General features: G+C 31.6%; 1 protein-coding gene and 1 long non-coding RNA gene across 8 annotated transcripts; one reads left to right on the forward strand and one right to left on the reverse strand.

Moving 5' to 3' along the window:
* The first annotated feature begins 644 nt into the window (after positions 1–644).
* LOC100650720 (annexin B9) lies at positions 645–19,815 on the forward strand. Of its 7 annotated transcripts, none has more exons than XR_001099779.3 (9): positions 645–848; positions 1,915–2,060; positions 3,118–3,159; positions 6,130–6,511; positions 9,667–9,746; positions 13,476–13,722; positions 17,931–18,112; positions 18,517–18,710; positions 19,299–19,815. XR_001099779.3 is itself a non-coding variant. In XM_003394382.4 (8 exons), exons 3-8 carry the CDS (start codon positions 3,130–3,132, stop codon positions 19,347–19,349), a joined length of 972 nt encoding a protein of 323 aa, XP_003394430.1. In that variant the 5' UTR covers positions 645–848; positions 1,915–2,060; positions 3,118–3,129; the 3' UTR covers positions 19,350–19,815. The 7 variants fall into 7 exon arrangements, 5 of the variants coding, with proteins under 5 accessions (XP_003394430.1, XP_012176295.1, XP_012176293.1 ...); XR_001099778.3 differs by lacking the exon at positions 19,299–19,815 and adding an exon at positions 19,048–19,240; XM_003394382.4 differs by lacking the exon at positions 18,517–18,710.
* LOC125386746 lies at positions 19,303–21,460 on the reverse strand. Its single transcript, XR_007227151.1, has 2 exons — positions 21,356–21,460; positions 19,303–20,828 (listed from the first exon to the last, which is right to left on the reverse strand). It is a non-coding gene; the product is annotated as an uncharacterized LOC125386746 (long non-coding RNA).
* Positions 21,461–21,559: the final 99 nt, after the last annotated feature.

Consider the following 21,559-nt stretch of genomic DNA (forward strand, 5'->3'; position numbering starts at 1 on the left):
AAATCTACTAAGTTTTATTGGAGATAAACCTAATAGTTGTTAAGATATCTTGCTTTATTTTTCAATAATTTGCCGTTCATAATATCGATTTCACCGAAAGCTATGGGTAAGTAACTATTTGGTAATTATTAGGTTTTTGCTAATAAAACTAGACTTTGACATTTTTAAAAGTATAAAACGCAATACAAAATGCGACATATAATTTAAAATTTATTCAAAATATGGAAGTTAAGTAGACAACTTCACACATATATATATATGTAAGTTACATCGGTAAAGCAATATAGATAGAAAGAAAGGTAATTTCTAAACGGGTATATAACGTCATTATGTTTCTTAGTTTTGTAATCATTACAGGTTTTTATCTAACAAGTCAAGGAATCTCGTTTCATCACCGTTCAAAGAACTTAATGGATACGTATATATGATATTCGTAATACACATACAATGCGATGAATCACCTGACCTTGTTTCTTGAGAATCTTTTGGTGAACGGGAGACCTAGTCGCGGTTATGACGACAGTCTCTCTCTTCGTTACTCTGCAGCATACTTTGCATGACACGTCATCGACTTTACGTCGCACCCCCACCAATTCTCTCTTCTACTGATCCACTTGTGACATTGTAATGCGAAATTGTTTCTTTCAGATACCGTAACCATTTAGTGTGCGCGACTGCATGTAAACACATCAAGACGCTTCACATTTGTCGATAACTATTATATACGCTTAATCGATTTGTAAAACCGGTGATAGTGATACGAAAATTGTGTTTAGCGTTCTAAAGAAATAACGCACAGTTATTTAGCCTTTTTAATTGTTATAATATAAAATTGACATTGACTAAAGGTGAGTAAATAATTTAATTAGATAATGCAAAGTGAAGCAGGAAACTTTGTAATATTGATATTGATTTTTAGCATATTTTCTTTCATTAATAATACAGAAACGGTACTTCTTTGAATTAGAAAAAATACTTGTCAAATATATCATATACACATAATCCGTATACGACTAATATGCCAATAGTAGAGTAGTAATATTAAAATACTCTGTTTGTTAAGTGAAATATATTGCATTTTTCTGCTGCATTTGTTTTACTTTTTTTTATTTTGTTTTAAATTGTTGTACTTAACAAATTCAACGGGTGCAGTTAAAAGGAATTAAATAGGAATTCTGTATGTGTAATTTACAAATACGCGTGAAACAAATTAAATAGGAACTGTTAACACTTTATTTCATAGTCAATTAGTTATTTACAGTACATTAATTTTCCTGTCTCTCTTTGTCTCTCTCTTTCTCAAAGTTTCATTCAAACAATATGAAAATAATGCTATTTCTATATTAAATATGATATAAGAAAATTAAATTTAGATAATGCACATTTGTTTAACTTACATAATAAAGCTTGTGTCTAGTAAAAATTCTTCATTTTGTATTGTATGTATTGGTAAAACAATTTTAATATACATGGAAATATATTATACGGAAATATTACTAGTAAAATATAACATTAAACTATTTAATCAAAGATTGAGTACTTAAGGCTATGTATTACAAATAAACATATAGAAGGCATAGAGACTATATATATATAAATAAAATACAGACTATTAAAATTGATACATTCTTAACAATTCCAATTACTTTATTCCGTCTATTTGTATATAAATACATTATATTTTTGCATAAACTAGATACCTGAATCTCATTCTCAAGCAATTGTATATCCAGATAACAATTGATTATTGATTAACAATTCATTAATTGTAGAATAACAGAAGCTACATTACAAGGATTTCTTGATTCTTGCAGCATTTACACATACTTTTTCAACGCTTAACATTATATTGCATATAGCACAATTTTCGTACGAATTGCGCATTAAGTCATCGTTAAATCTCATTTCCTATAGTAGACGCATACGTTCTCCGTTTGTTGCTCCCACCATTCCTGCAAAGAATATCCGTGACGAGCGACGGTTCGTTTCAGTTGGTTACGAGAACCGAACGGAACCGGTACCAGAAGAGCGAATAGAACCTGTAACCGCTTCAAAAGAAGGTAAGAGCCACACCCCAAATACTAGTTTATACATAGACACCGATCAATACAATCTTTGGAATTTCACTACGATAGCTTCTTGGTATTCTTCTTCGCGTATATATCAAACAAGGTTAACTGCAGGTCTTCAAAGATATTTATATCAACCACTCAAGTCATCATTCACCTAAATTTCGCAATGCCGTATACTTATATATATATATACTTTACATGAACGCACACTTCCTGATAATATGTTTTCTCATATTTTAAAATTATGTACAGTTAGGTGGGAAGATAAATAAGATACGCGAATGGAAAAATAGGACTGTCAAGATAGAAAACTAACTTATTGTGTAACAATATTAAGCATTTCGACTTCATTTCAGATTAATCAAGATTGTTATTAACTAAGATTATATTACAATAAACTTTAAAATTGTTACCTCTTTTTAAACACTAACGTTGCTACATTTATATTACAAATCTTTGATAATGTTGTTGTTAGAATTATAATGAAAATGTTATTAATATAGAATGATTTTATGTTTTTAAAGCGATATTTTTAAACATAACTATGTTTTGTATATTACGTTTGAGCAAATTCCTATTTTTAAGGCATTGGAAGCAAATATGTATGATAATTAAAACGTGATATTATTATAGTATACCTAAAGTTTACCATTTTGTTGTAAATATAGCGTCATTAGTATTTTCATTTATTTCTCATAACATTACACCCTCAAATTCTATACGATGTTTTAATTGTGTCTGCAACTGTATTTTATTTTTAATCGTATTTTACATGTTAAACACTGAACAATTAATAATGAAACAAATGTGTAATGTCAATCATTAGGATAGGAGTATGAGTTTGATTAATTAATGCTTTCGATAAAGTGTTTATGAAATGTTACATAATAAATTTTGTTTTCAGGTAGTAATTTATTCTAATGATAAGTTGATCTTAATTGTGCAAATTTTCCGTGAAATAAGAATTCTAAAATATAACTATAGCATAAGTATTATACATATGTTATTATTTAATATGATTTTAATATGAATTTGTATTTTTTAGCTGATTGGAATAATGTCGGCCACTCAGTACTATCATGTGCAGGTAATTACTAACTACTTTCTACTTTATGTATACGGTACACGCACAATATGAAAGCCCAAACCTACTTCGTTTTAGAGGAGAAATCTTTTAATGTCGTAAATTAATATTAATATTTCGTAGCTACGCCTGTCGAAACGATAACAATAATGACATTTCATATCAGTTAATTTCAAAATAAAGTTTTGAAGTTCCATTATAGGCATAGTTAAATTTTGTTTGAATGTTTAAACTTGTTTGTCTGATCTTATCTTCCTACAAATTCTCAATCGAATTTAAGTGCAGAGATGGGTACTTTAGAACATTTATCCACATTTTTTAAAGCCATTATTTAACCACTGTCTCAAGTGTGTTTTATCTAAAATAATAATTAAATAAAATAAGTACTCTGATAGATTTTTACATTAAATTACATTAAATCAGCAATTCTTTGAATAGGGGAGATCTCTCAAACCATAAGATTCTTTCTATTGCGTTCAAACAAGTTAAAATAGTTAGAAATCATTAATTACAATTAATTTCACCATTTTAAAAGAGTGTGTATTTTGCACGATAATTAGGATCTAAATTACATACTAAATTGAACATTTATGGGGACAACTAAAACATAGTACAATTCAGGTTCTCAGACACGGTAGAATTACAGTAGAGCATTGTTTAACCTGAATACGATTATACATATCATATTTATATCATATCATACATAACTTGTGGTCTATTTATAAATAATCGTGCCGAATCCGTTCCGTGTCCAAACAGTGACCGAACGTTTATTCATTAATATTTGTATACTACCAGCCGGGATATACCCGAGACAAACATGCTAGTCAGACATAGAAGTCAAACTTACGCAAGTATATAACAAACTGCCGTTTCCAACCAAAGACTTAGCTATAGCAGCGATACCTTGGTACGAAGAAGAGGAAGAAGAAACAAAGCAACAAAGAAAGAAAATGCGATTCATTGTACATCCGTTATGGCAAACGGATAAGAAGATTTATTAAGATAAAATCATATTTATAGCGTGATACATGGACGAGACATGTTCAGATACGTTTATACAAGCTCATGCTATGGGCTGGCCCCTCCGGTCAGATCGGCAAATAAGAGAAATATAGGAGATTACCAAATGTGAATGGAATACGTCCACGCTGCGGATGATGACTAACACGATACGGATATATATTTAAAAGTATGGTAACCAATTGGGGTCCGGCGCAAGACCGCGGCTGAGACACGAAACGGATACAGCACGGTTATGTATAAATGAACTTTTAAAGGTCAGTTCAGACGACGTGATTTCTTGACCGATTCGAAAGCGGCGTTCATACTGTTTCATATCTACACCGAAAATCCAACCCTTACGATTTTGTTCTTCGCGATGTTATGCAAATTTATCTCGTGATCTATCAATTTTATCATTTTGGCATCTAGTTCATTTCAAGAGCTTTGTATTCCTTATTTCTTTCTTCCTCTATTCTTCATCTGTTTTCTATACTTTCCGATTGATTCAGTTTTATTACCATTTCATACATATCTATGAAGCCGAATGTCGAAAGCGACCGAATCGGTAATTCCACCGTGTACACGCATGTGAATCCTACGTAAATATGTTCTACTAGAAATGACAAGTAACTGATTCGACAAATGAACGATAAGCTATTATAATAATAGCTATTACACACTGCATGCACTGAATATATTAATTCGTAAGTTTGGAAGCTGAACGTGCAGCGGAAATACAGAAACGTGTGAATACTTTTCGGCTATTACCGATTCCGCAAAATTATCGAATCGGTGAAAAGACCGCATCGTTTGAACTGTTTGTAATTAATCGGAGCCTATAAAGGGTGACCCAGTATTGATGGTACAACCTGGAGGAAGCGATTGCGCATGAAAAATAAGACGCATGCACTTGAGTGTGCCGTGGTTAACGCCTTCCCGTACTTTAGCGAGTCAGACTCGCGATGAAGATTTTGGTTCAAACACGAATATCGCGAGTCTGACTCGCGAACAGATACTTGGGCCAAACATGAATATCGCGAGTTTCATATGACTGACTCGCTAAAGTACGGGAAGGGGTTAAATGGATCATAATACAAACCATATGCCGTAGGTTTATAAGTATTAATGAAGCATGTAATTCTTAAGATTTACTTTATTAATGCAACAATCGTTGAAAATTATAGCCAACTGTATACACAGGTGTGCTATCCGAATTAAGTTTTCGTGCACGTTTTTTAATGTATTCTCCGTTTCTAGTTTTTCGAATGCCAAAATGACCCTCGCTTTTAATTGCGAAGACTCGTTGTCTTCGGAATAAACTTTTGTACTTTAAACTTTGATATGTACGTTTCTACATAAATGGATAAATTATATTTAATATCACAAATTATACATAAATTATATGTAATATCTATATACACAGAATAGTATCGTCTCATTAAGTATAGATGAACCCAATTATTGGTTTTGCTTCTGCGACGAATAGAGGACGTAGAATGAATGCGAAATAGCGACGAATTACGAATTTCGGTCAACGTTCCGTGATTTATTCTAGGTTAGGTCTCGATTAGTCAGTTGGTCTTGATTTGTTCGCGTTGCCTCACTCTCAACGAAGCCGGTTAATCGAAGACACAATGACAGAACGTAATAAAAATACTTGTTTTATTATTTGAAGGCTAATCAATTCGGATTGCAAAAGACGTGATGACAAAATCTTACTAATAATGTATGCGGTATATATCATGTTAAAACTGTTATATTATAAAATAGAATCGTATTTCTCCTGTAAAACAAAGGGGCTAAAAAATGTTTATTTGTCGTTTTTTCTGTTTATTTGTAATATACATATCTAAAATATTCGTTAAACATTTTTTAGATATTTACTATTATATATTGCTTTGAAATAAATAATGGAAAGTTTTACATATTTATGTAATATGTATTTCGCATTTTATTTCATTCGTTTAGTGCACACCAACTGTCTATTCTGCTGATCCTTTCGACCCAGAAGAAGATGCAGCTCTCTTACGAACTGCCATGAAAGGTTTCGGCACTGATGAACAGACAATAATCGATGTCCTTGCTCATCGTGGAATTGTACAACGACTTGAAATAGCTGACAAATTTAAAACCATGTATGGAAAGGATCTGATCTCTGAATTGAAATCAGAACTTGGCGGTAATTTTGAAAAGGCAATTATAGCATTGATGACACCGTTACCGGAATATTTCGCTAAAGAACTTCATAATGCGATGTCTGGAATTGGCACGGACGAAGGTGCTCTTATCGAGGTGCTGGCATCTCTTAGCAACTATGGCATCAAAACCATATCTGCTGTTTATAAAGAAGGTAAGCCTGTTTTTGTTCGAATGATTTTTTAAATAAATACGAATATTTAATAGAAATATGAACAACATTGTTGCAAATAATTCAATAGCTACTAAAATTCCTTCTTTTTAAGGAACATTCATCATTCGTTCTCTTTAATAAATTCATGCTCACATTATTACATATTTGACCTAAACAAAGAAAGAAAAATGTTAGAAAGCGGCCATTTTTGACATCACCTGGAATTGAAAAATTCATGTAGGACTTTTAAGAGTTTCTCCCGAGGAACAAAAAGTATTTTTATCATTTTTCTGAAAAAGCAATGGGGAACTTATTAGAAATGAATCTAAACATGTGATAGCGATCGAACTCACCTATTCCTTATATTTAGTCTTCCTTTTTCTCGAATGTTAAACCATTTCCAAAATAATTAATGAAAAAATCAGCTGACAAGTCGGAAATTAGCTAAAGTTTGGAATCCAGTAGAACCAAAGTACCAGAAAATCATTGCTACATGAATACAACAGCCAATAACGCGTTCGCTCTTCACCCGTTTTGTATTCGGAGACAAACATGTGTACCAATTGCAAGTTCAATAACTTAATGATATTGCAATTATCGGAATATAAGTAGCGGAAAAAATCAGAGTAAAGAGATATTATTGTTATAGTTTCAGTAATCAGAACAGTTACAATTATTTTAAGTCGCAGCTGTGAACTCTGTTATTATAAGATTAACATATCTTCTTACAGTCGGAGAAATGTTTATGTCAAGCATCTTATGTTACAGTTAGAATTGAATCCACAACAGGAAATACGTTCTGTTGCATTGGTTATAAAAATATGAAATTTATATGGTATTAAATAATGGCATTTTGCTAAAATATTATATCCTCGATATTTCATTAGTTTAAAATATTTTGTATACATATTGATAGACAAAAGTAAAGCCATTCTTGTACTCACATGTGAATGAAAAGTCGGCGTGCGCGTTGTTGGTTGTCCAGTTGATTTACCTGCTAATTTCCTTACTAACCACTGTGAAGACGGTTCAGTATCCGAAGAAGGAGATGAAATATAACTCTTAGATGAGTTCGATCATTAGCATATTCTCATGTTTGGATTCATTTTCCACATTATTTTCTTCAGAAAAATGATAAGCTTTTTGTTCCCTGGTAGACACTCTCAAATATTGTACATAAATCTTTCAACTCCAGACGATACCAAAAAATGGCCACTTTTTAACATCTTCCAGTTTCTTCTTCTTTGATATGTTTCTCATGATATTAAGTATATCTTTCACATAAGATATGTTTTAACACAATGCATGTTTTGAATATTAATTGCAATGAATAGTATTAGCTATTTGTCCGGATGATTTAAAATCATTAAAAGAAGATACGATTGGGTACATTTTTCATTTGAAACATTTTTAAAACAGAATTTCTTTATTGCTCCACGATCTTCTATGTGCTTAAAAATGTTTGAGTTACTGTAAGCATTGTTAATTTTAATAAGGGTATGAACATTCTCATACTTGACTACATCAACTTGAATTGACTTAATTGACAATGTGTAAATTTGATAAAAAGTCAACCTCAGGACTTCATTACTGTAGCACGTGTTTCTCTATCAGGAAAATCAAATTATAATTTTATCTTACGGTCACAATATATCGTATTTTTTTAAATATATAGGCTGAATTAAAACATATGGGAAATACGGCATTATTATACGACAGTTCATATAAACATATACCCGGTATGGCCTTGCGTTCGAATTGCAGCTTATTTTATGATGCTAAACATTAAATAAATCAACGAGTTCCTGGCAAATAGATAAGTCATCCTGTCCTTGTTTGTTGGTCAGCCTACTCTCCAGACTTGAATTGGGAGCATTTAAAATCTCTAATTTATAAAACATCAGTTGACGATGTTGAAACTCCGTCAAGAAATCCTTATAGGCTGGTTGCACAATCCATATTGTGAAGGCAGGTAAGCAACTGTTACAGCACAAAGTAAGCCGTTACTCGAAAATAACGTCATATCGGATGTATGCTGTATGAACTTTTCTTCTTACTTTAATATTCAGAATCAGCCTTTGCCGTACTTCCCTGTATATTATTTTTCTATCGAATAAAAGATTTTCAAAAGATTTAACGCATTTATGTAACAGTTAAGTATATGATGAGCTCCTATTTTAGTATGTATTTCTGGATCTGCTTCAATAAATCGGTAATTTCTTTTCAATAAACACGAGTTATAATATACTTAACTTTGTTACATATATATTCATGCAGTGGTTCATGAAAGTATTTGTGCATTTACCATAAAAATCTTTTATGTATATATTGTACATATTACATAAAACATTTTGGAATTTCATTAATGTTATAATGAGAGACGACTGTTATAATTATATTGACAAAATTTCTTTTTAATTTGAAAATATATGTAGAAAATATTTAATACAAACCTATACGTATTAAAAAATATATAGTTGAATAACGACTTTAAGCACATGATAAGTGTTAAAAATGGACCGATTGAATACTTCTACGTACATTTGCAAAATCGTTTAAAATTTTACTAATAAAATCATGACAGATGGGTGTCGTTACAGTTTCGTAATATGTTCACAAAAGATGTCGATACAAAACATGTGATTTCGTGACAGTTAAAAAAAAGTATTACTTTATAAAAGTATTCTTTATTACTTTATAAGTATTACTATTAGTATTAGTATATTACTATTACTATTAGTATATTACTATTAGTATATAAGTATTACTTTATAAAAGTATTCTTACACTATTCTATTCTTACAGTATTCTATTAAAAGAAAGTGTAAGAATACTTTCATAAAGTATTCTTACACTTTTTTTTAACTGTCACGAAATCACATGTTTTATATGAAGGTATAAGATTATAAAACATTTTGCATTGCATGTTTTTTATTTAAAAATAATTACTTATTTACAATTGGCATGTTACAATTTTTGATAGAAGCAGTACACTGATATAATTTCTTTCTTAGTAAGGCTTTTGTAAATTCATTTAATTCTTAATTATAATATGTATTCTTTAATGTAATGTTTCCTTTTTCATGAACGTATTTATAAAAAATGTAACATACCTTAATGTTACATCGTAATATAAATTTTATATATATTTGCAGTGTATGGAACGGATTTAGAGGAAGATTTGAAAAGCGATACTTCTGGATATTTCAAGAGGCTGTTAGTTTCACTTTCATGCGTAAGTAAATTTTATGATATAATAATTAAATTGATATGATTATTTAAACTTACAAAACTACTCTTTTATTATTTTCATATTCGTTTAAATTGTAAATTTATCTGAATTATGATATTATCGAAGATCAACATTTGGGACTGTTATTTTAAAAGGAAACGATATGTTTAAACATTTTGTAATACCACCAAACATTTTCAAAAGCACAGCAGTAGTCAGTCATATTTATGTTTCTGGGGTAATTGATGTATATGATGTTTTATACAATAATTGATAAAATACTCACACTGATAACAGAACGATAAATAAGAAATATGAAACGACATTTTTCTTTCGAATCTCCGTCCTCGAAAAAAGTAAACTTCTTTTTTCACTCGATAACAAATAGATTAAATGGATCTTAACTCGTGATAAATGATGATTATTGGATTTTTAACTCGACAAATTTTACGTTTTTTACATTGAACGGTTTCGTAACAATTTAACACGTTGATTAGCATAATGGATTACAACCAGATATCTATCGTACCAGGTACCGAAAATGCCCTAATATGAAGATTTTTCTGAGATTTAAGGATTATCTCGATTTTCTTTAATTGCTTGACCTACTTTTCTATTCTAGAGATATAGGGGCTGTTTAGATGATTTCATTCATAGAAAGTCATTCAACAATAAATAAAAGAAGTTGAATGTGGAGAACGAGGTAGTCAGGAAACTGATTCTCACCGATTCCGGAAGATCTTTTTAACTTTGACTTTAACAACTTTACATGCATGCGCCGAGTACCTTTCCATTTCTTACTACGTACAACTATGTCCAACAACTAATATAGGAAGAGTATTAGAAGATATGAAATAAGGACTTTGCGTGGCATGTGCTACTATGAATCCGGAAGTGATAACTAGTGCACGGTCTTTGGCAATTCGATGATTTCAAAGTTATATTAATGCAAACGGGCGCTACTTTGAACGTTCTTTATTTATTGTATGATGACCTTCTATTAGGGGTTGCTTAAATCAGCTAAACGCTCTCTATTCTGCCCGAATAAAGAAGTACTGCAAGCAATTTAAAAAAATGGAGGTGATCTTGACATCTCCGAAAAAACTCGATCTACGCAAAAATTATTACTGCCATATCATGGCTCCTCCCGTATTGTACGACTTTTGTAGACAAAGTTTCACCATATCTCTAAAAAGGACGAAACTATTGATCGCAGTTATCGCCTCGCTTCTTATATGACGGTGGTGACGACCGTGTTAATGACATAAGAGGGTTTTCATTTTACTGTACTTTTGCGATGTATGTTTCACTGTTACAATCTGAATTCTGAATTCTATCGTGTTTGGGTTATGGCGTGAAATATATGGATGCCACTACGTTGACCGGATAGGGGAAAATAAAATATAAACATTACAAATCGATGCACAAGGATGGGTGTTTCAATACTGAGTGAAATTTGAAAACGGTGAAACTGATGTTTGGGACAAGTGTTCAAAGTAATGGAATTGTAATGAAAATGAATTGAAGATTTACTAATTTATTCGAGTTATTTGTTAAATTTTGTTGTTACAATTTGTGTCTTCCACTTTTATCCATTTGTATTATATATTGACAAATTTATGTTCGATTTAAGTTCATACGTCAAGTCCAAAGATAGAAAGCGCTCTATTGAAAAAGGAAAATTTGTGGCTTCAGGGAAATAGCATGACGTCACACAAATATCAATCTACCTTATATATATAATGCGTGATGAAGATAAAAGTTGATAGCTCACACGCTATTGTCAACGTATCTTAAAAGAATTGAAAATAAATGACTAAGAGCCATTCTATTCTCATTAGATTCTTACCTACATGGTGTTACAAAATTATACGTTATGGCTTTGACAAATGATTCTCATTCTACACTTTCGGATCTATGCGGATCTCTTAAAAAGAGGTACCGAAAAATTGACAACCTTAAATTTCACCTCAAACTTTTTTTATTTCACCGTACTCGTCACGAGACAGAAAAATTTCGAAGACACCACGAGTCACAGATGAGCCGTTCTTTTGGAAAATAGCCTTAGAGTTCCATTATCTCTTACTTTGACGTTACTCACAAACAGACGCTATTTACATTTCGCAGTCAGATAGAAAGTAAATAGCGTCATATTAATGAGGAAACAGAAAGATGAGGAATTATTCTTTAGCACGTAAAATAAATATTCTTCCCAAATAGTCCCAAATATTATAGAACGAAGCATCTATTTTCAAAGTCTCAAGACTCGATGTCATTGATTTCTTTGGAAATCAATACGTAAAGCAGATACGAAGGAGATTTATTATTTTTGTTTTATTGCAAAAGTACTTTTTACTGAAATATCCCTTAAACTTAATACTTCTCTCTTCCAAGTTACTTGTGTTATATCTCTATTAAAATATCTCCTGAACTAATGGTTTTTGGTATGGACTATTATTAAGCATTCAGATGGAACAATGAATTGTTCGATTAACACAATAAGAATTTTGATACCATCCAAAGGAAAACGTAGTTGATCTTCACCTGGTCTCTGCCTGTACACCTGCAAGAAAATAATATCAAATCGTATCATTCTCTGCAATACCATTCGATTTTCGTTTGAAATATTTTATCCTACAATAAGTAATTCCGCAATAGTTTGAAATCATATCGAGAGTGGATTATCTCGTGTGCTAAGGAATAATTTTCAGTTTCCTCTTTAATATAACAGTATTTAATTCTTATCTGACTGCAAAACAGACTTTTGTTCCTGTGACGAATACTATACGATTCAATATAAAATATTTAACTTTGAGATTCAATGTCAAAGTCATTTGAAAATGACGAGTCAGTCATATGCCTAATGGATATGTTTGGATAATAATTTATCGGATATCTTCATGAAAAATTGGTGATAAATGTCAAGTTCGATCAGCATAGTGTAGACATAACGTGTGATCTACGGAATGAGAAGTAATTGATTTGAATCGCATAAGAAAAAGCGTAGTTGATGCGTTTTATAGGAGTACAGCAATCAATAAAAGAAGTATAATAGATCAGATTTTTTAATGAGACCTTCGAATCTCTTATGTATGTTTTAAATATAAAAGTTCTGCGAATTAATGTGTACGTTCTCCCGTTGGGCTGGGAAGTTCAAGCTGTAACAGCTCTAGAAACAGTGTTTTAAAGGAACATTCAAATAAACTCAAACATTTTTGTTTACTAAATATTCACTTTAGTCACACGTACGAGATGACTAATGAGAGATTAAAAACAACTTTTATCTTTATTATACTTCGTGATGCAACTCGATTAAAACGAGGCACACAGCAAGTCACTCTCAATCTTGCATCCTTATTTTATATTCTAGTTATCCATTGATACACACATTTAATGTCATGTACATGATCGAGGCGTATTCAGTGGTCTAATGATCATATAAAAGCGGCACTGTCTTTTCATAATATATCTTTGTCACTATTTTAAACCGTTGTTACGTTCTCTTAGAACGTTTCGCAAATTCCAAGAAGAGGCGATACACGTACATTATCTCACACGGTATTTCAATATTTAAACGCGATAATTCATGAGCTAATTATTCGCATAAGATATTTTATGTACAGTGCACAGTTGACAATTAACAAACGCACAAATATAGAAGTACTATTCTTATTATTATTCTCATTTAGAACAAAAATATATTTAATAAAATATGTATAAATTATTTTATAGGCCAATAGAGATGAAAATCCTGAAGTTGACGAGCAAGCTGCAATGCAAGACGCCGAAAGATTACTTGCAGCTGGTGAGGAACAATGGGGAACAGACGAAAGTACTTTTAATGCTATTCTCATTACGAAAAGTTTCCCTCAACTACGAAAAATTTTTGAGGAATATGAACGTCTTGCTGGTCACAGCTTAGAAGAAGCTATTAAGACAGAATTTTCCGGATCAGTCGAAGACGGTTATCTTGCAGTTGGTAAGAAATATATATTACTTTTCATAAAGAAGTAAAATCGCACAATTTTTATTTGCTACAATAGAAGAAAATGTCGTTAATTTTTTTTATCAATAAGTAGTATGTAATTAGTTTTATGTACTTTATACACTCCTAGTGCAAATGTTATGCATATTATTTATGCTTACATTTTTTATATTTTAAAGAATACTCTAAAACACGTAGCTTGTCATCTAATTGTAGTCTGTCCAACAAAACGAGACAGAGGTAGACATAAAGAAAACGTGATTGCTGCAGCTACAGCTACAGCCATTGGCTGCCGATAAGTGATACTCGATTGGCAGTCATTAGCTGTAACCACAGTAATTACATTTTTTTATGCCTTTAACTTTAAATAACTATACATATATATCTAATCTAATATATACCGTATTATCTAATATATACCATATAATATAATTATATATATATATAATTGCATGTACACATATATGTAATTAGATTGTGAAAAGCTTATCATGTAGAGTCTGGGAAAAATCAAGGGAAACATACCTTGTTGTTTTCTAAATAAGTATCAACACTCCGGTACCACATTTATGCAAATGCACATATATACTTGTATAAAGATTGAATAAGCAGGACTTCTACTATTACATCACTAAAGGTCTGGATAATTATGGATGTTTCATTCGCTTCACCGATTTCGATGATTTTTTAATATGTGTTAATATAAGAACAACTTTTTCCTGTACATACCATAACCACTACTTAGGCTTCATTTCTAAAATATTCGCAAAAATCTGCCGGTACCACTACAGCAAATTCTGTCTATAACTGTTCGTTTCTGACAGTGTATTGGTTACCAGATGCCTCACAGAGTGATATACTGACGTATAAAATAAAATTGTAGGCAAAATCAACTGTAGTGGTATCGACAGTCTTTTGGGAATATTTCGGAAACTAAGGCCGATTGGTGGTTATATGTATAGGAAAAAGTTGTTCAGAATGTTGATTTTTACGATATAACACCAACCTTGCCGGAACCGGTTTCAAAATTTACTTTAAAATTGTATATTCATTGTTATTTTTTCTGTTCGTCTACTTTATGTAAATTCTTATATTGACCCTTTGCACTCGGAGCCATCTCGAACGTCACCTATCAGCAACTCGGTGCCACTTTGTTGCGAAAACGTGGACTCAGGAATCGTCAAAATAATATAAATAGTACAGTTTTGGAGCCAAGTAATGTACTGTAATATTTGATTTATCTGAATTCGTAGACATTGAGGATCATATTTTTTGCCAAAAAGTCAAAATTTTATTTCTTATAGTTTTCTTAATTTCTAAATTTTGAAGCAATTCCCAATATGCATTGCAGGCTGGTTTATACACGTTTTAGAATAATAAGTTGTTTTACGTTTTTCGCCTACTGTTTTCCTATCAGAACAAACGATACAGTCCCGTTTTCTTTCTTCCACATTGGGAATATGTTAGTTTGTTGTCTAGTCTATTGTCCGACGAAGATGTGGATGGACATGTGTTCTTGATTCCCGAAAGTCATCTCTCAACCGATTTATATGACTTTTGACAAACTTGTAACGTGTCATTGGTTCTTCATTTTTTCTTCCTTCTGAGGTAAATTACGAAATTACAAAATGATATTTGTCACAAGAATATGACTTTTCTGATTTTCTGACTTATTAGTGCAAGAACCTATCTGTAACGCTAGACGCTTCAAGACCAACTGAGATCAACTTTGAAAATCTTTCTCTCCAGTTTTATACTTGTTTATTTACATCCTCAAATTTCACCATACAGTGCGAGATATACTTGTATACCAATCTTTTTCTACAAGTCATCCTTATCGCTCTTTTCAAGTGGAGCGCTGGGATCTTTGTGAACGTATTTCTCGTTTTCTCTTCCGATGTAAAATCTACTGATATTTTTTTCATATCTTGGTAATTGTTCTATATTTTTATATGCTTTCTTGTTCCACTTTAATAAAAAACTTTGGGGAAACATGCATTTCTCAAAAAGTTGCGGTGGAATAAGTTCAGGTGTTAAAAGGTTAATAAGAATTGAGAAATTAATTAATCAGATAGTACAAGAATTTACATAATGTTAGATGAACAAAAGACATAACGATGAATGCACAATTTTAAATTAAATTTTGAAACCGGGCCTGGTAAGTTGGCGTTAAACCGACCGTCGTAAGGCAATTCTTGGCTCTTAACTTTCGAGTTGTCAAAAATTCTTCTCCTAAACATCGCTTTTATGCTAAATCCATGCTACATAGATTATTTTTAAAACTTCGGCCATATCAGTAGGTTTTCAGAAACTTTTCCGTAAACGAGAAATAAAGTCAGCCTCCCATAATAATTGCGTATAATCCAATATAGGATCCTTTACCAAAGATTAATTGTTTACTCGTGCGATTTGTTTGTGTGAATGCTAAAATTAAAATTATCTGACTGAATATCAGAATTAGATTATATAAGGTGTTCGAAGTTCAAACAATTAAACTTCACCAGTATGTTTTATGAGCAGAAATAAGAAAAAGATGTTATATAAACGTAGGCCTGCAAATGCTTTATAATCACGCTTTATTACATTGAAAAACGTTGCTTTACGTTTTTATTTCAAAGTGCAGTTCCCCGTTTTGAATACAAGCTTACCATCATACGAAGCTTGAGTTTATCACTCTCCGAATATTACGTTTATCTTGTTTTAGTTCAGCGAATGACCATTAATCCTTTCTACGAGTTCTTGTCGTAAATTGTCTCTTGTACGACTCTCCACACAATTTCTTTCATTGTTGCCCACAGATAAGAGTCTAATGATGCAGGGCCAGGTGATCTCGCGGGTCAAACAATGTGTTCTCTCTGACTAATCAAGCCTATTCTCTTTAGGTTCTATATTTTTCTTATAGCTCTTTTTATAAAGCGTTTGTGGATCTTTGTTAGTATGTATAATGTTTTTTCTCTTATTATTTTTTCTGCATTCTATTAGAATGTAGGAAGTATGTAGAACATACTGGTGAAATTTAATTTTGAGTGGTTTGGATATTAATTATTGCTTCAAAGAGAAGAGACCTGGAAGAGAATAAGTCAATGAATGAGTGCATATATATGTGAATGTTTGGATTCATTATTAATATCATACTATATAATAATAATATATAATAATAAATGAATGACAGAAGTAGTGAAGAGGGAAGTCGTTAGAAAGAAACAAAGTATCTAGACAGATAGGGATTTTTTAAAGGAGTTCAAATTAAAATCACATTAAGAGAATTCCCTGAATAAATTGGCAGTAACACCTAGTCCCTGCTTTACGCGTGTCACTAGACTCGCTACGAAGTTTTTAAAATAGCGAATGAGAAATTTCTTTCTTTCTAAATTCGTATTAATTGAACAAGTCCTTTGTTCTATTCATCTCGTTGGATGAATCCAATACTTGCTACTTACTTTCATTTTTTTACTAGCTCTTTTCTGTATAAATCAAATGGGTAATCTTTTATTTCAGCATTTGCTCGCGACAGCCTTTGCTAAAAGATGTGTATTGTTTTGCAGACAAGAAGTTGTTACCAACCGAAAAACAAATAAATATTATTGTCAGACGCATATCGCTATGTGAAAAAGCTCTTGAGCTGAGATTACGTTAATCGAGTCGCGCTGGATCATGCGATTATATTCTAGTGACTTGACCGGAAATCGATCGATGTTTACCTTATTTCAGTCTGTTTTCGACGATGAAAGTGGTAGACTGTAGTGACAATGAATTCTCTCAAAACAATATATGTACACTTCAACCAGCACTGTTATCTAAGCACTGAACACTGAAATACTAGATTGAAAAAGTAGATCTTCAACTCATTCGTTTCACTGGATTACTTGTTGCGATGACAACACTGTCTAGATCGAGGTTAGGTTGAGGTTAGGTTCCAGTTACAATCCAGTGTTAGGCTGAATAACTACATTCGCATGATAATCGAATCAGTGTAAACCCAGCTAATTGTAATTGCGACAATTTTCTTTAAATCTGAACTAATCTTCACAGCATATTCATTGTACCAAAGATTCGTAGTTTCGTTGCGATCACATAATTCCAAGTACAATTCTTTGTAATAATTTTTTCATTGCCTTTCGTGAAAATTCATTTTGTGGCTATTGCGAAAGTGCAATGCAAAATACAGGCCAACAAATTAATTTTGAATTTGTTTATTTTAGTCAGGTGTGCACGAGATAAAACTGCATATTTTGCGGAGAGATTATACAAAGCAATGCGTGGATTAGGTACAGATGACTCGACATTGATACGCATAATCGTAGCTCGATCGGAAATCGATTTAGGAGATATTAAGGATACTTATCAAAAAATGTATGGGCAATCGCTTGCAGGTGATATCGATGTAAGTCAGAGATACTTCATATTTTTATCTAAATACTTGGTGTTTTTGTAAAAATGTTTCTGTAATATTTACCTTTCCTTTTTTTTTTTAACAATAAAACTTATTTAAAATACATATTACGAAATATAAACAATGTCATTTAACGACAGGCATATCAAGTATCCTTTAAAAATAGATATTTTAAGCTATAGCAGCTAAAAGAATCGTATTGCTAGAATGATGAAAATTAAGGATTTCTTTGCAGAAACATTTATACTTGGACTCACACTCATCAAAATAATAATGCACAATATACACGTTTTAATTTTACACACACACGTGTTTTAATTTTTCATAAATCACTTCATTCTTTAACAAGTACCTTGCCTGTACCTTGGCTGCCCATAATTTTCCATAAATTTCAGGATGACTGTTCAGGAGACTACAAGAGACTCTTGCTTGCTCTACTTGGATGAAAGCATTTCATGTTCAACAATTCTTTTTATTTTTAAATCTTACTTTAACGCCAGGAATATATCTTCGCAACATTCCGCGAAGCTGTATAGATGTCTTAACTTTAATTTGTTCTAAATTACATCAATAATTAGCAGTGATTACGGTACTGGCTGGTTTTTGTTTGACTTTGTTGATTATGGTGTCGTATATGAGTTTGCTCGTAAAATTAGTTCGTTCGCATCGAAATACACTATACTAATCTCTGTGAGACCAATCGAGTGAATATAAATAAATATTGTCTGTTATAATTGTTAAAAATTACATACCGAAATTCGTTAATTAATAAAGTAATTCATATGCCAGTTAACTAATTTTACTAATTTCAAACCGCTTTCATAATGTGCATGCGTACGTGTACATTGAATCTGTATATAAATATAATATTATTTTGCACTTATTACATTGCTTTAATCCTTCCTACATTCTGTTTGCATTTACAGAGTGACTGCAGCGAAGAGTTTAAGCGGCTTCTGATCGCACTTTTAAATTAAAGAAAATCATGGAGAGGAATGTGTTTATTAATTTTATTTAAGAAAAAAAAAGTATAGGCATTTCTAACATAAATGTTAATAATATGCATCTCACATAACTGTAATATATGTTTCGTTTGCAATAAATTTGCACGTTCGCAAACGACTTTTTATTTATCGTGGACTGTAAGACGAAAACACCAGTATCTTTTTTTTTCCAGAGTGATTGCACTGCTGAGTGGAAAAGACTTCTGATTGCGATGTTGAATTAAAAATAGATTTATTCGATAAAAGTCGTTGAAACAATACCCGTATATTACGATACAAAACAACAAACTACATATTCATTGTATAAGATTGAGAAGTAATTTGGAGTTTAAGGAATAAATTACCAATGATATTAAAAAGTTAAGGAATTTAATGCAGCTGAAATTTTCAACGGATATTAATGTTATAGCGCACAGATTGTAAAATAGAATTATTGAATAACATTTAGTAATTATGTTAGATTGGTAATAATGAAATAATAAGATAATAATAAGAAAAACGGAAAAATGGTAATCGAGCAGCTGAAACGTGGGTGATACAAAATAATTTTCATAATATTCACTGTATCTTATTTATTAAATGTTTCTCCTATTGTATAGAACCAACATTTATTTCTCAATACTCTATAACAGAGTTATACACAGTATAAAAAATAAAACGAAAATAAAGAATAATAGAATTGCGTTTCAATTTCTGTTCGTTACTTATTAATATTTAAAATCGATTAAAATATTCATTACCCGGTATGAATGAATGTAAAGGATCTCAAACGACTAATCAGGAACGACAAATCGATCGTTCAACTCTTACAAATTCTCTTAAAGAAGAAGATTATGCAGAAATTATTTACATAGCGAACGATCGTCGATTTCAATGACATTGAAATGTGTTGTCAAGAGCAACATTCTGAAAAATAGTTTCCATTTATTATCTTTAGTTTTACGTTTTTTACTGTACCATGTTTCATCCTCCACAGTTCATTTCCCTGTCAATAAATTTTGAATTAGGATCGGGGACCTGTAATCAAATGCTAGTTATACGGAATTGCATCTAATGGGTTAAAAGTCATCAGAACTGAGGTGTATGCAGGCGATAGAAAGTTTAGAAACACTGGAGTATGTTTAACAATATAATTTATTAATGTATACCCTACGTGTACACTAGCCGTATAACACAACTTGCTGGCTTGATTCGTGATTAGGAATATATCGGCGCAGGGGAAGTATCAATTTAGCTGTTACTGCTCGTGTCACTCGATAACAAAAGGTTGCCTCGCTTCCCTATTCGCTATATTTATAACCGTAGGAGTTGATAAAAGGCGTCGGGATTTTAATTTCGAGGGTGTTCTCGAAAGATCCCAACGGTCGCTGAACTCTCGACCTTGTTTACGAATTTTGACTTTTCGGGTAGTCGAAGCGAAGGCATATGATCACGACAAAAACGACGGATTTTGATTGACCTTCGGTAACCGCCTAATGTTGTCGGATCTATGATAAATTAATCTATCGGTAAACACGGTTTTTGCGTAGCGGGTTTACTGGACGGAAACCGTTATGAATTTTACCGTCGAGTGCCGCTACAGAACTAAGCAACAGCTATTTTGTCCTTCATTTTTTTTTTTTGACTTCGAAACATATTCCTTGGGTTTTCTAGCAATTGTTCCCAAACATATAGCGCGTATAGTACAAAGATGAACAAAGTCCCTATAATATATTACAACAATTGGAATTAAGTATAATTTATTTACATAGTATTCTCTATATGAAAAATGTTTCAAGTTTGAGAGAAAAATATTCATATAAAAAGTTGATTAATTATCTAATACACAGAACTAGATACGAGAAAGATAAACTACAGGGTGTAGAAAGTATTCGTGTACCGATGACTACGGTGACAAACATGACTACGTGAAATTGTTGTTTATTAACTTTTTCTAAATTTTTTAGAAACAATAAATAAGTATATATTAGGTTATCCTATAAGTTCGTGCCGTTTTTCGAGCGGTTATATATGTTAAGATGATTTACATACCTTTCAGTTTCATGAAAAAATGTAATCCCCCTCTCGTTGTACAACTTCTTCCCATTTTTCATTATTCCGTCTCGATAAAAGTTCTCTCGTTGTTCTTTAAAATATGAAATGTATACACAAAGGTCGGCACGAACTTATGGGATAACCTAATATTTTGAGAAACCTCTAGAATAGATACAATCCAGAAAATATTAATTACCTGTAGAACTTGTGGAATGAGCAAGAAAAAACAAAATATCGACAGAAATCTACAAACAATAGGTATTCTTACAGTTCTTATTTCGAATTGCTTACCGGAGAATGCATAAAGTAAACACATAACATTACTGTTTCGTAATCACGATTGGTGTTGGGAACGTTATCGGCATCAATAGCATTAACAATTTCGATGTATTTAGAATTA

This window comes from Bombus terrestris, chromosome 17 (genome assembly GCF_910591885.1).
Source record: "Bombus terrestris chromosome 17, iyBomTerr1.2, whole genome shotgun sequence".
NCBI lineage: Eukaryota > Metazoa > Arthropoda > Insecta > Hymenoptera > Apidae > Bombus > Bombus terrestris.

Bases quoted from the DNA above. Each gene is read 5' to 3' on its own strand.
- LOC100650720 (XM_003394382.4), top strand. From the start codon at position 3,130: ATGTCGGCCACTCAGTACTATCATGTGCAG. The intron at 6,512-9,666 runs GTAAGCCTGTTT...ATATATTTGCAG, and splicing joins ATCTGCTGTTTATAAAGAAG to TGTATGGAACGGATTTAGAG. The intron at 9,747-13,475 runs GTAAGTAAATTT...ATTATTTTATAG, and splicing joins TGTTAGTTTCACTTTCATGC to GCCAATAGAGATGAAAATCC.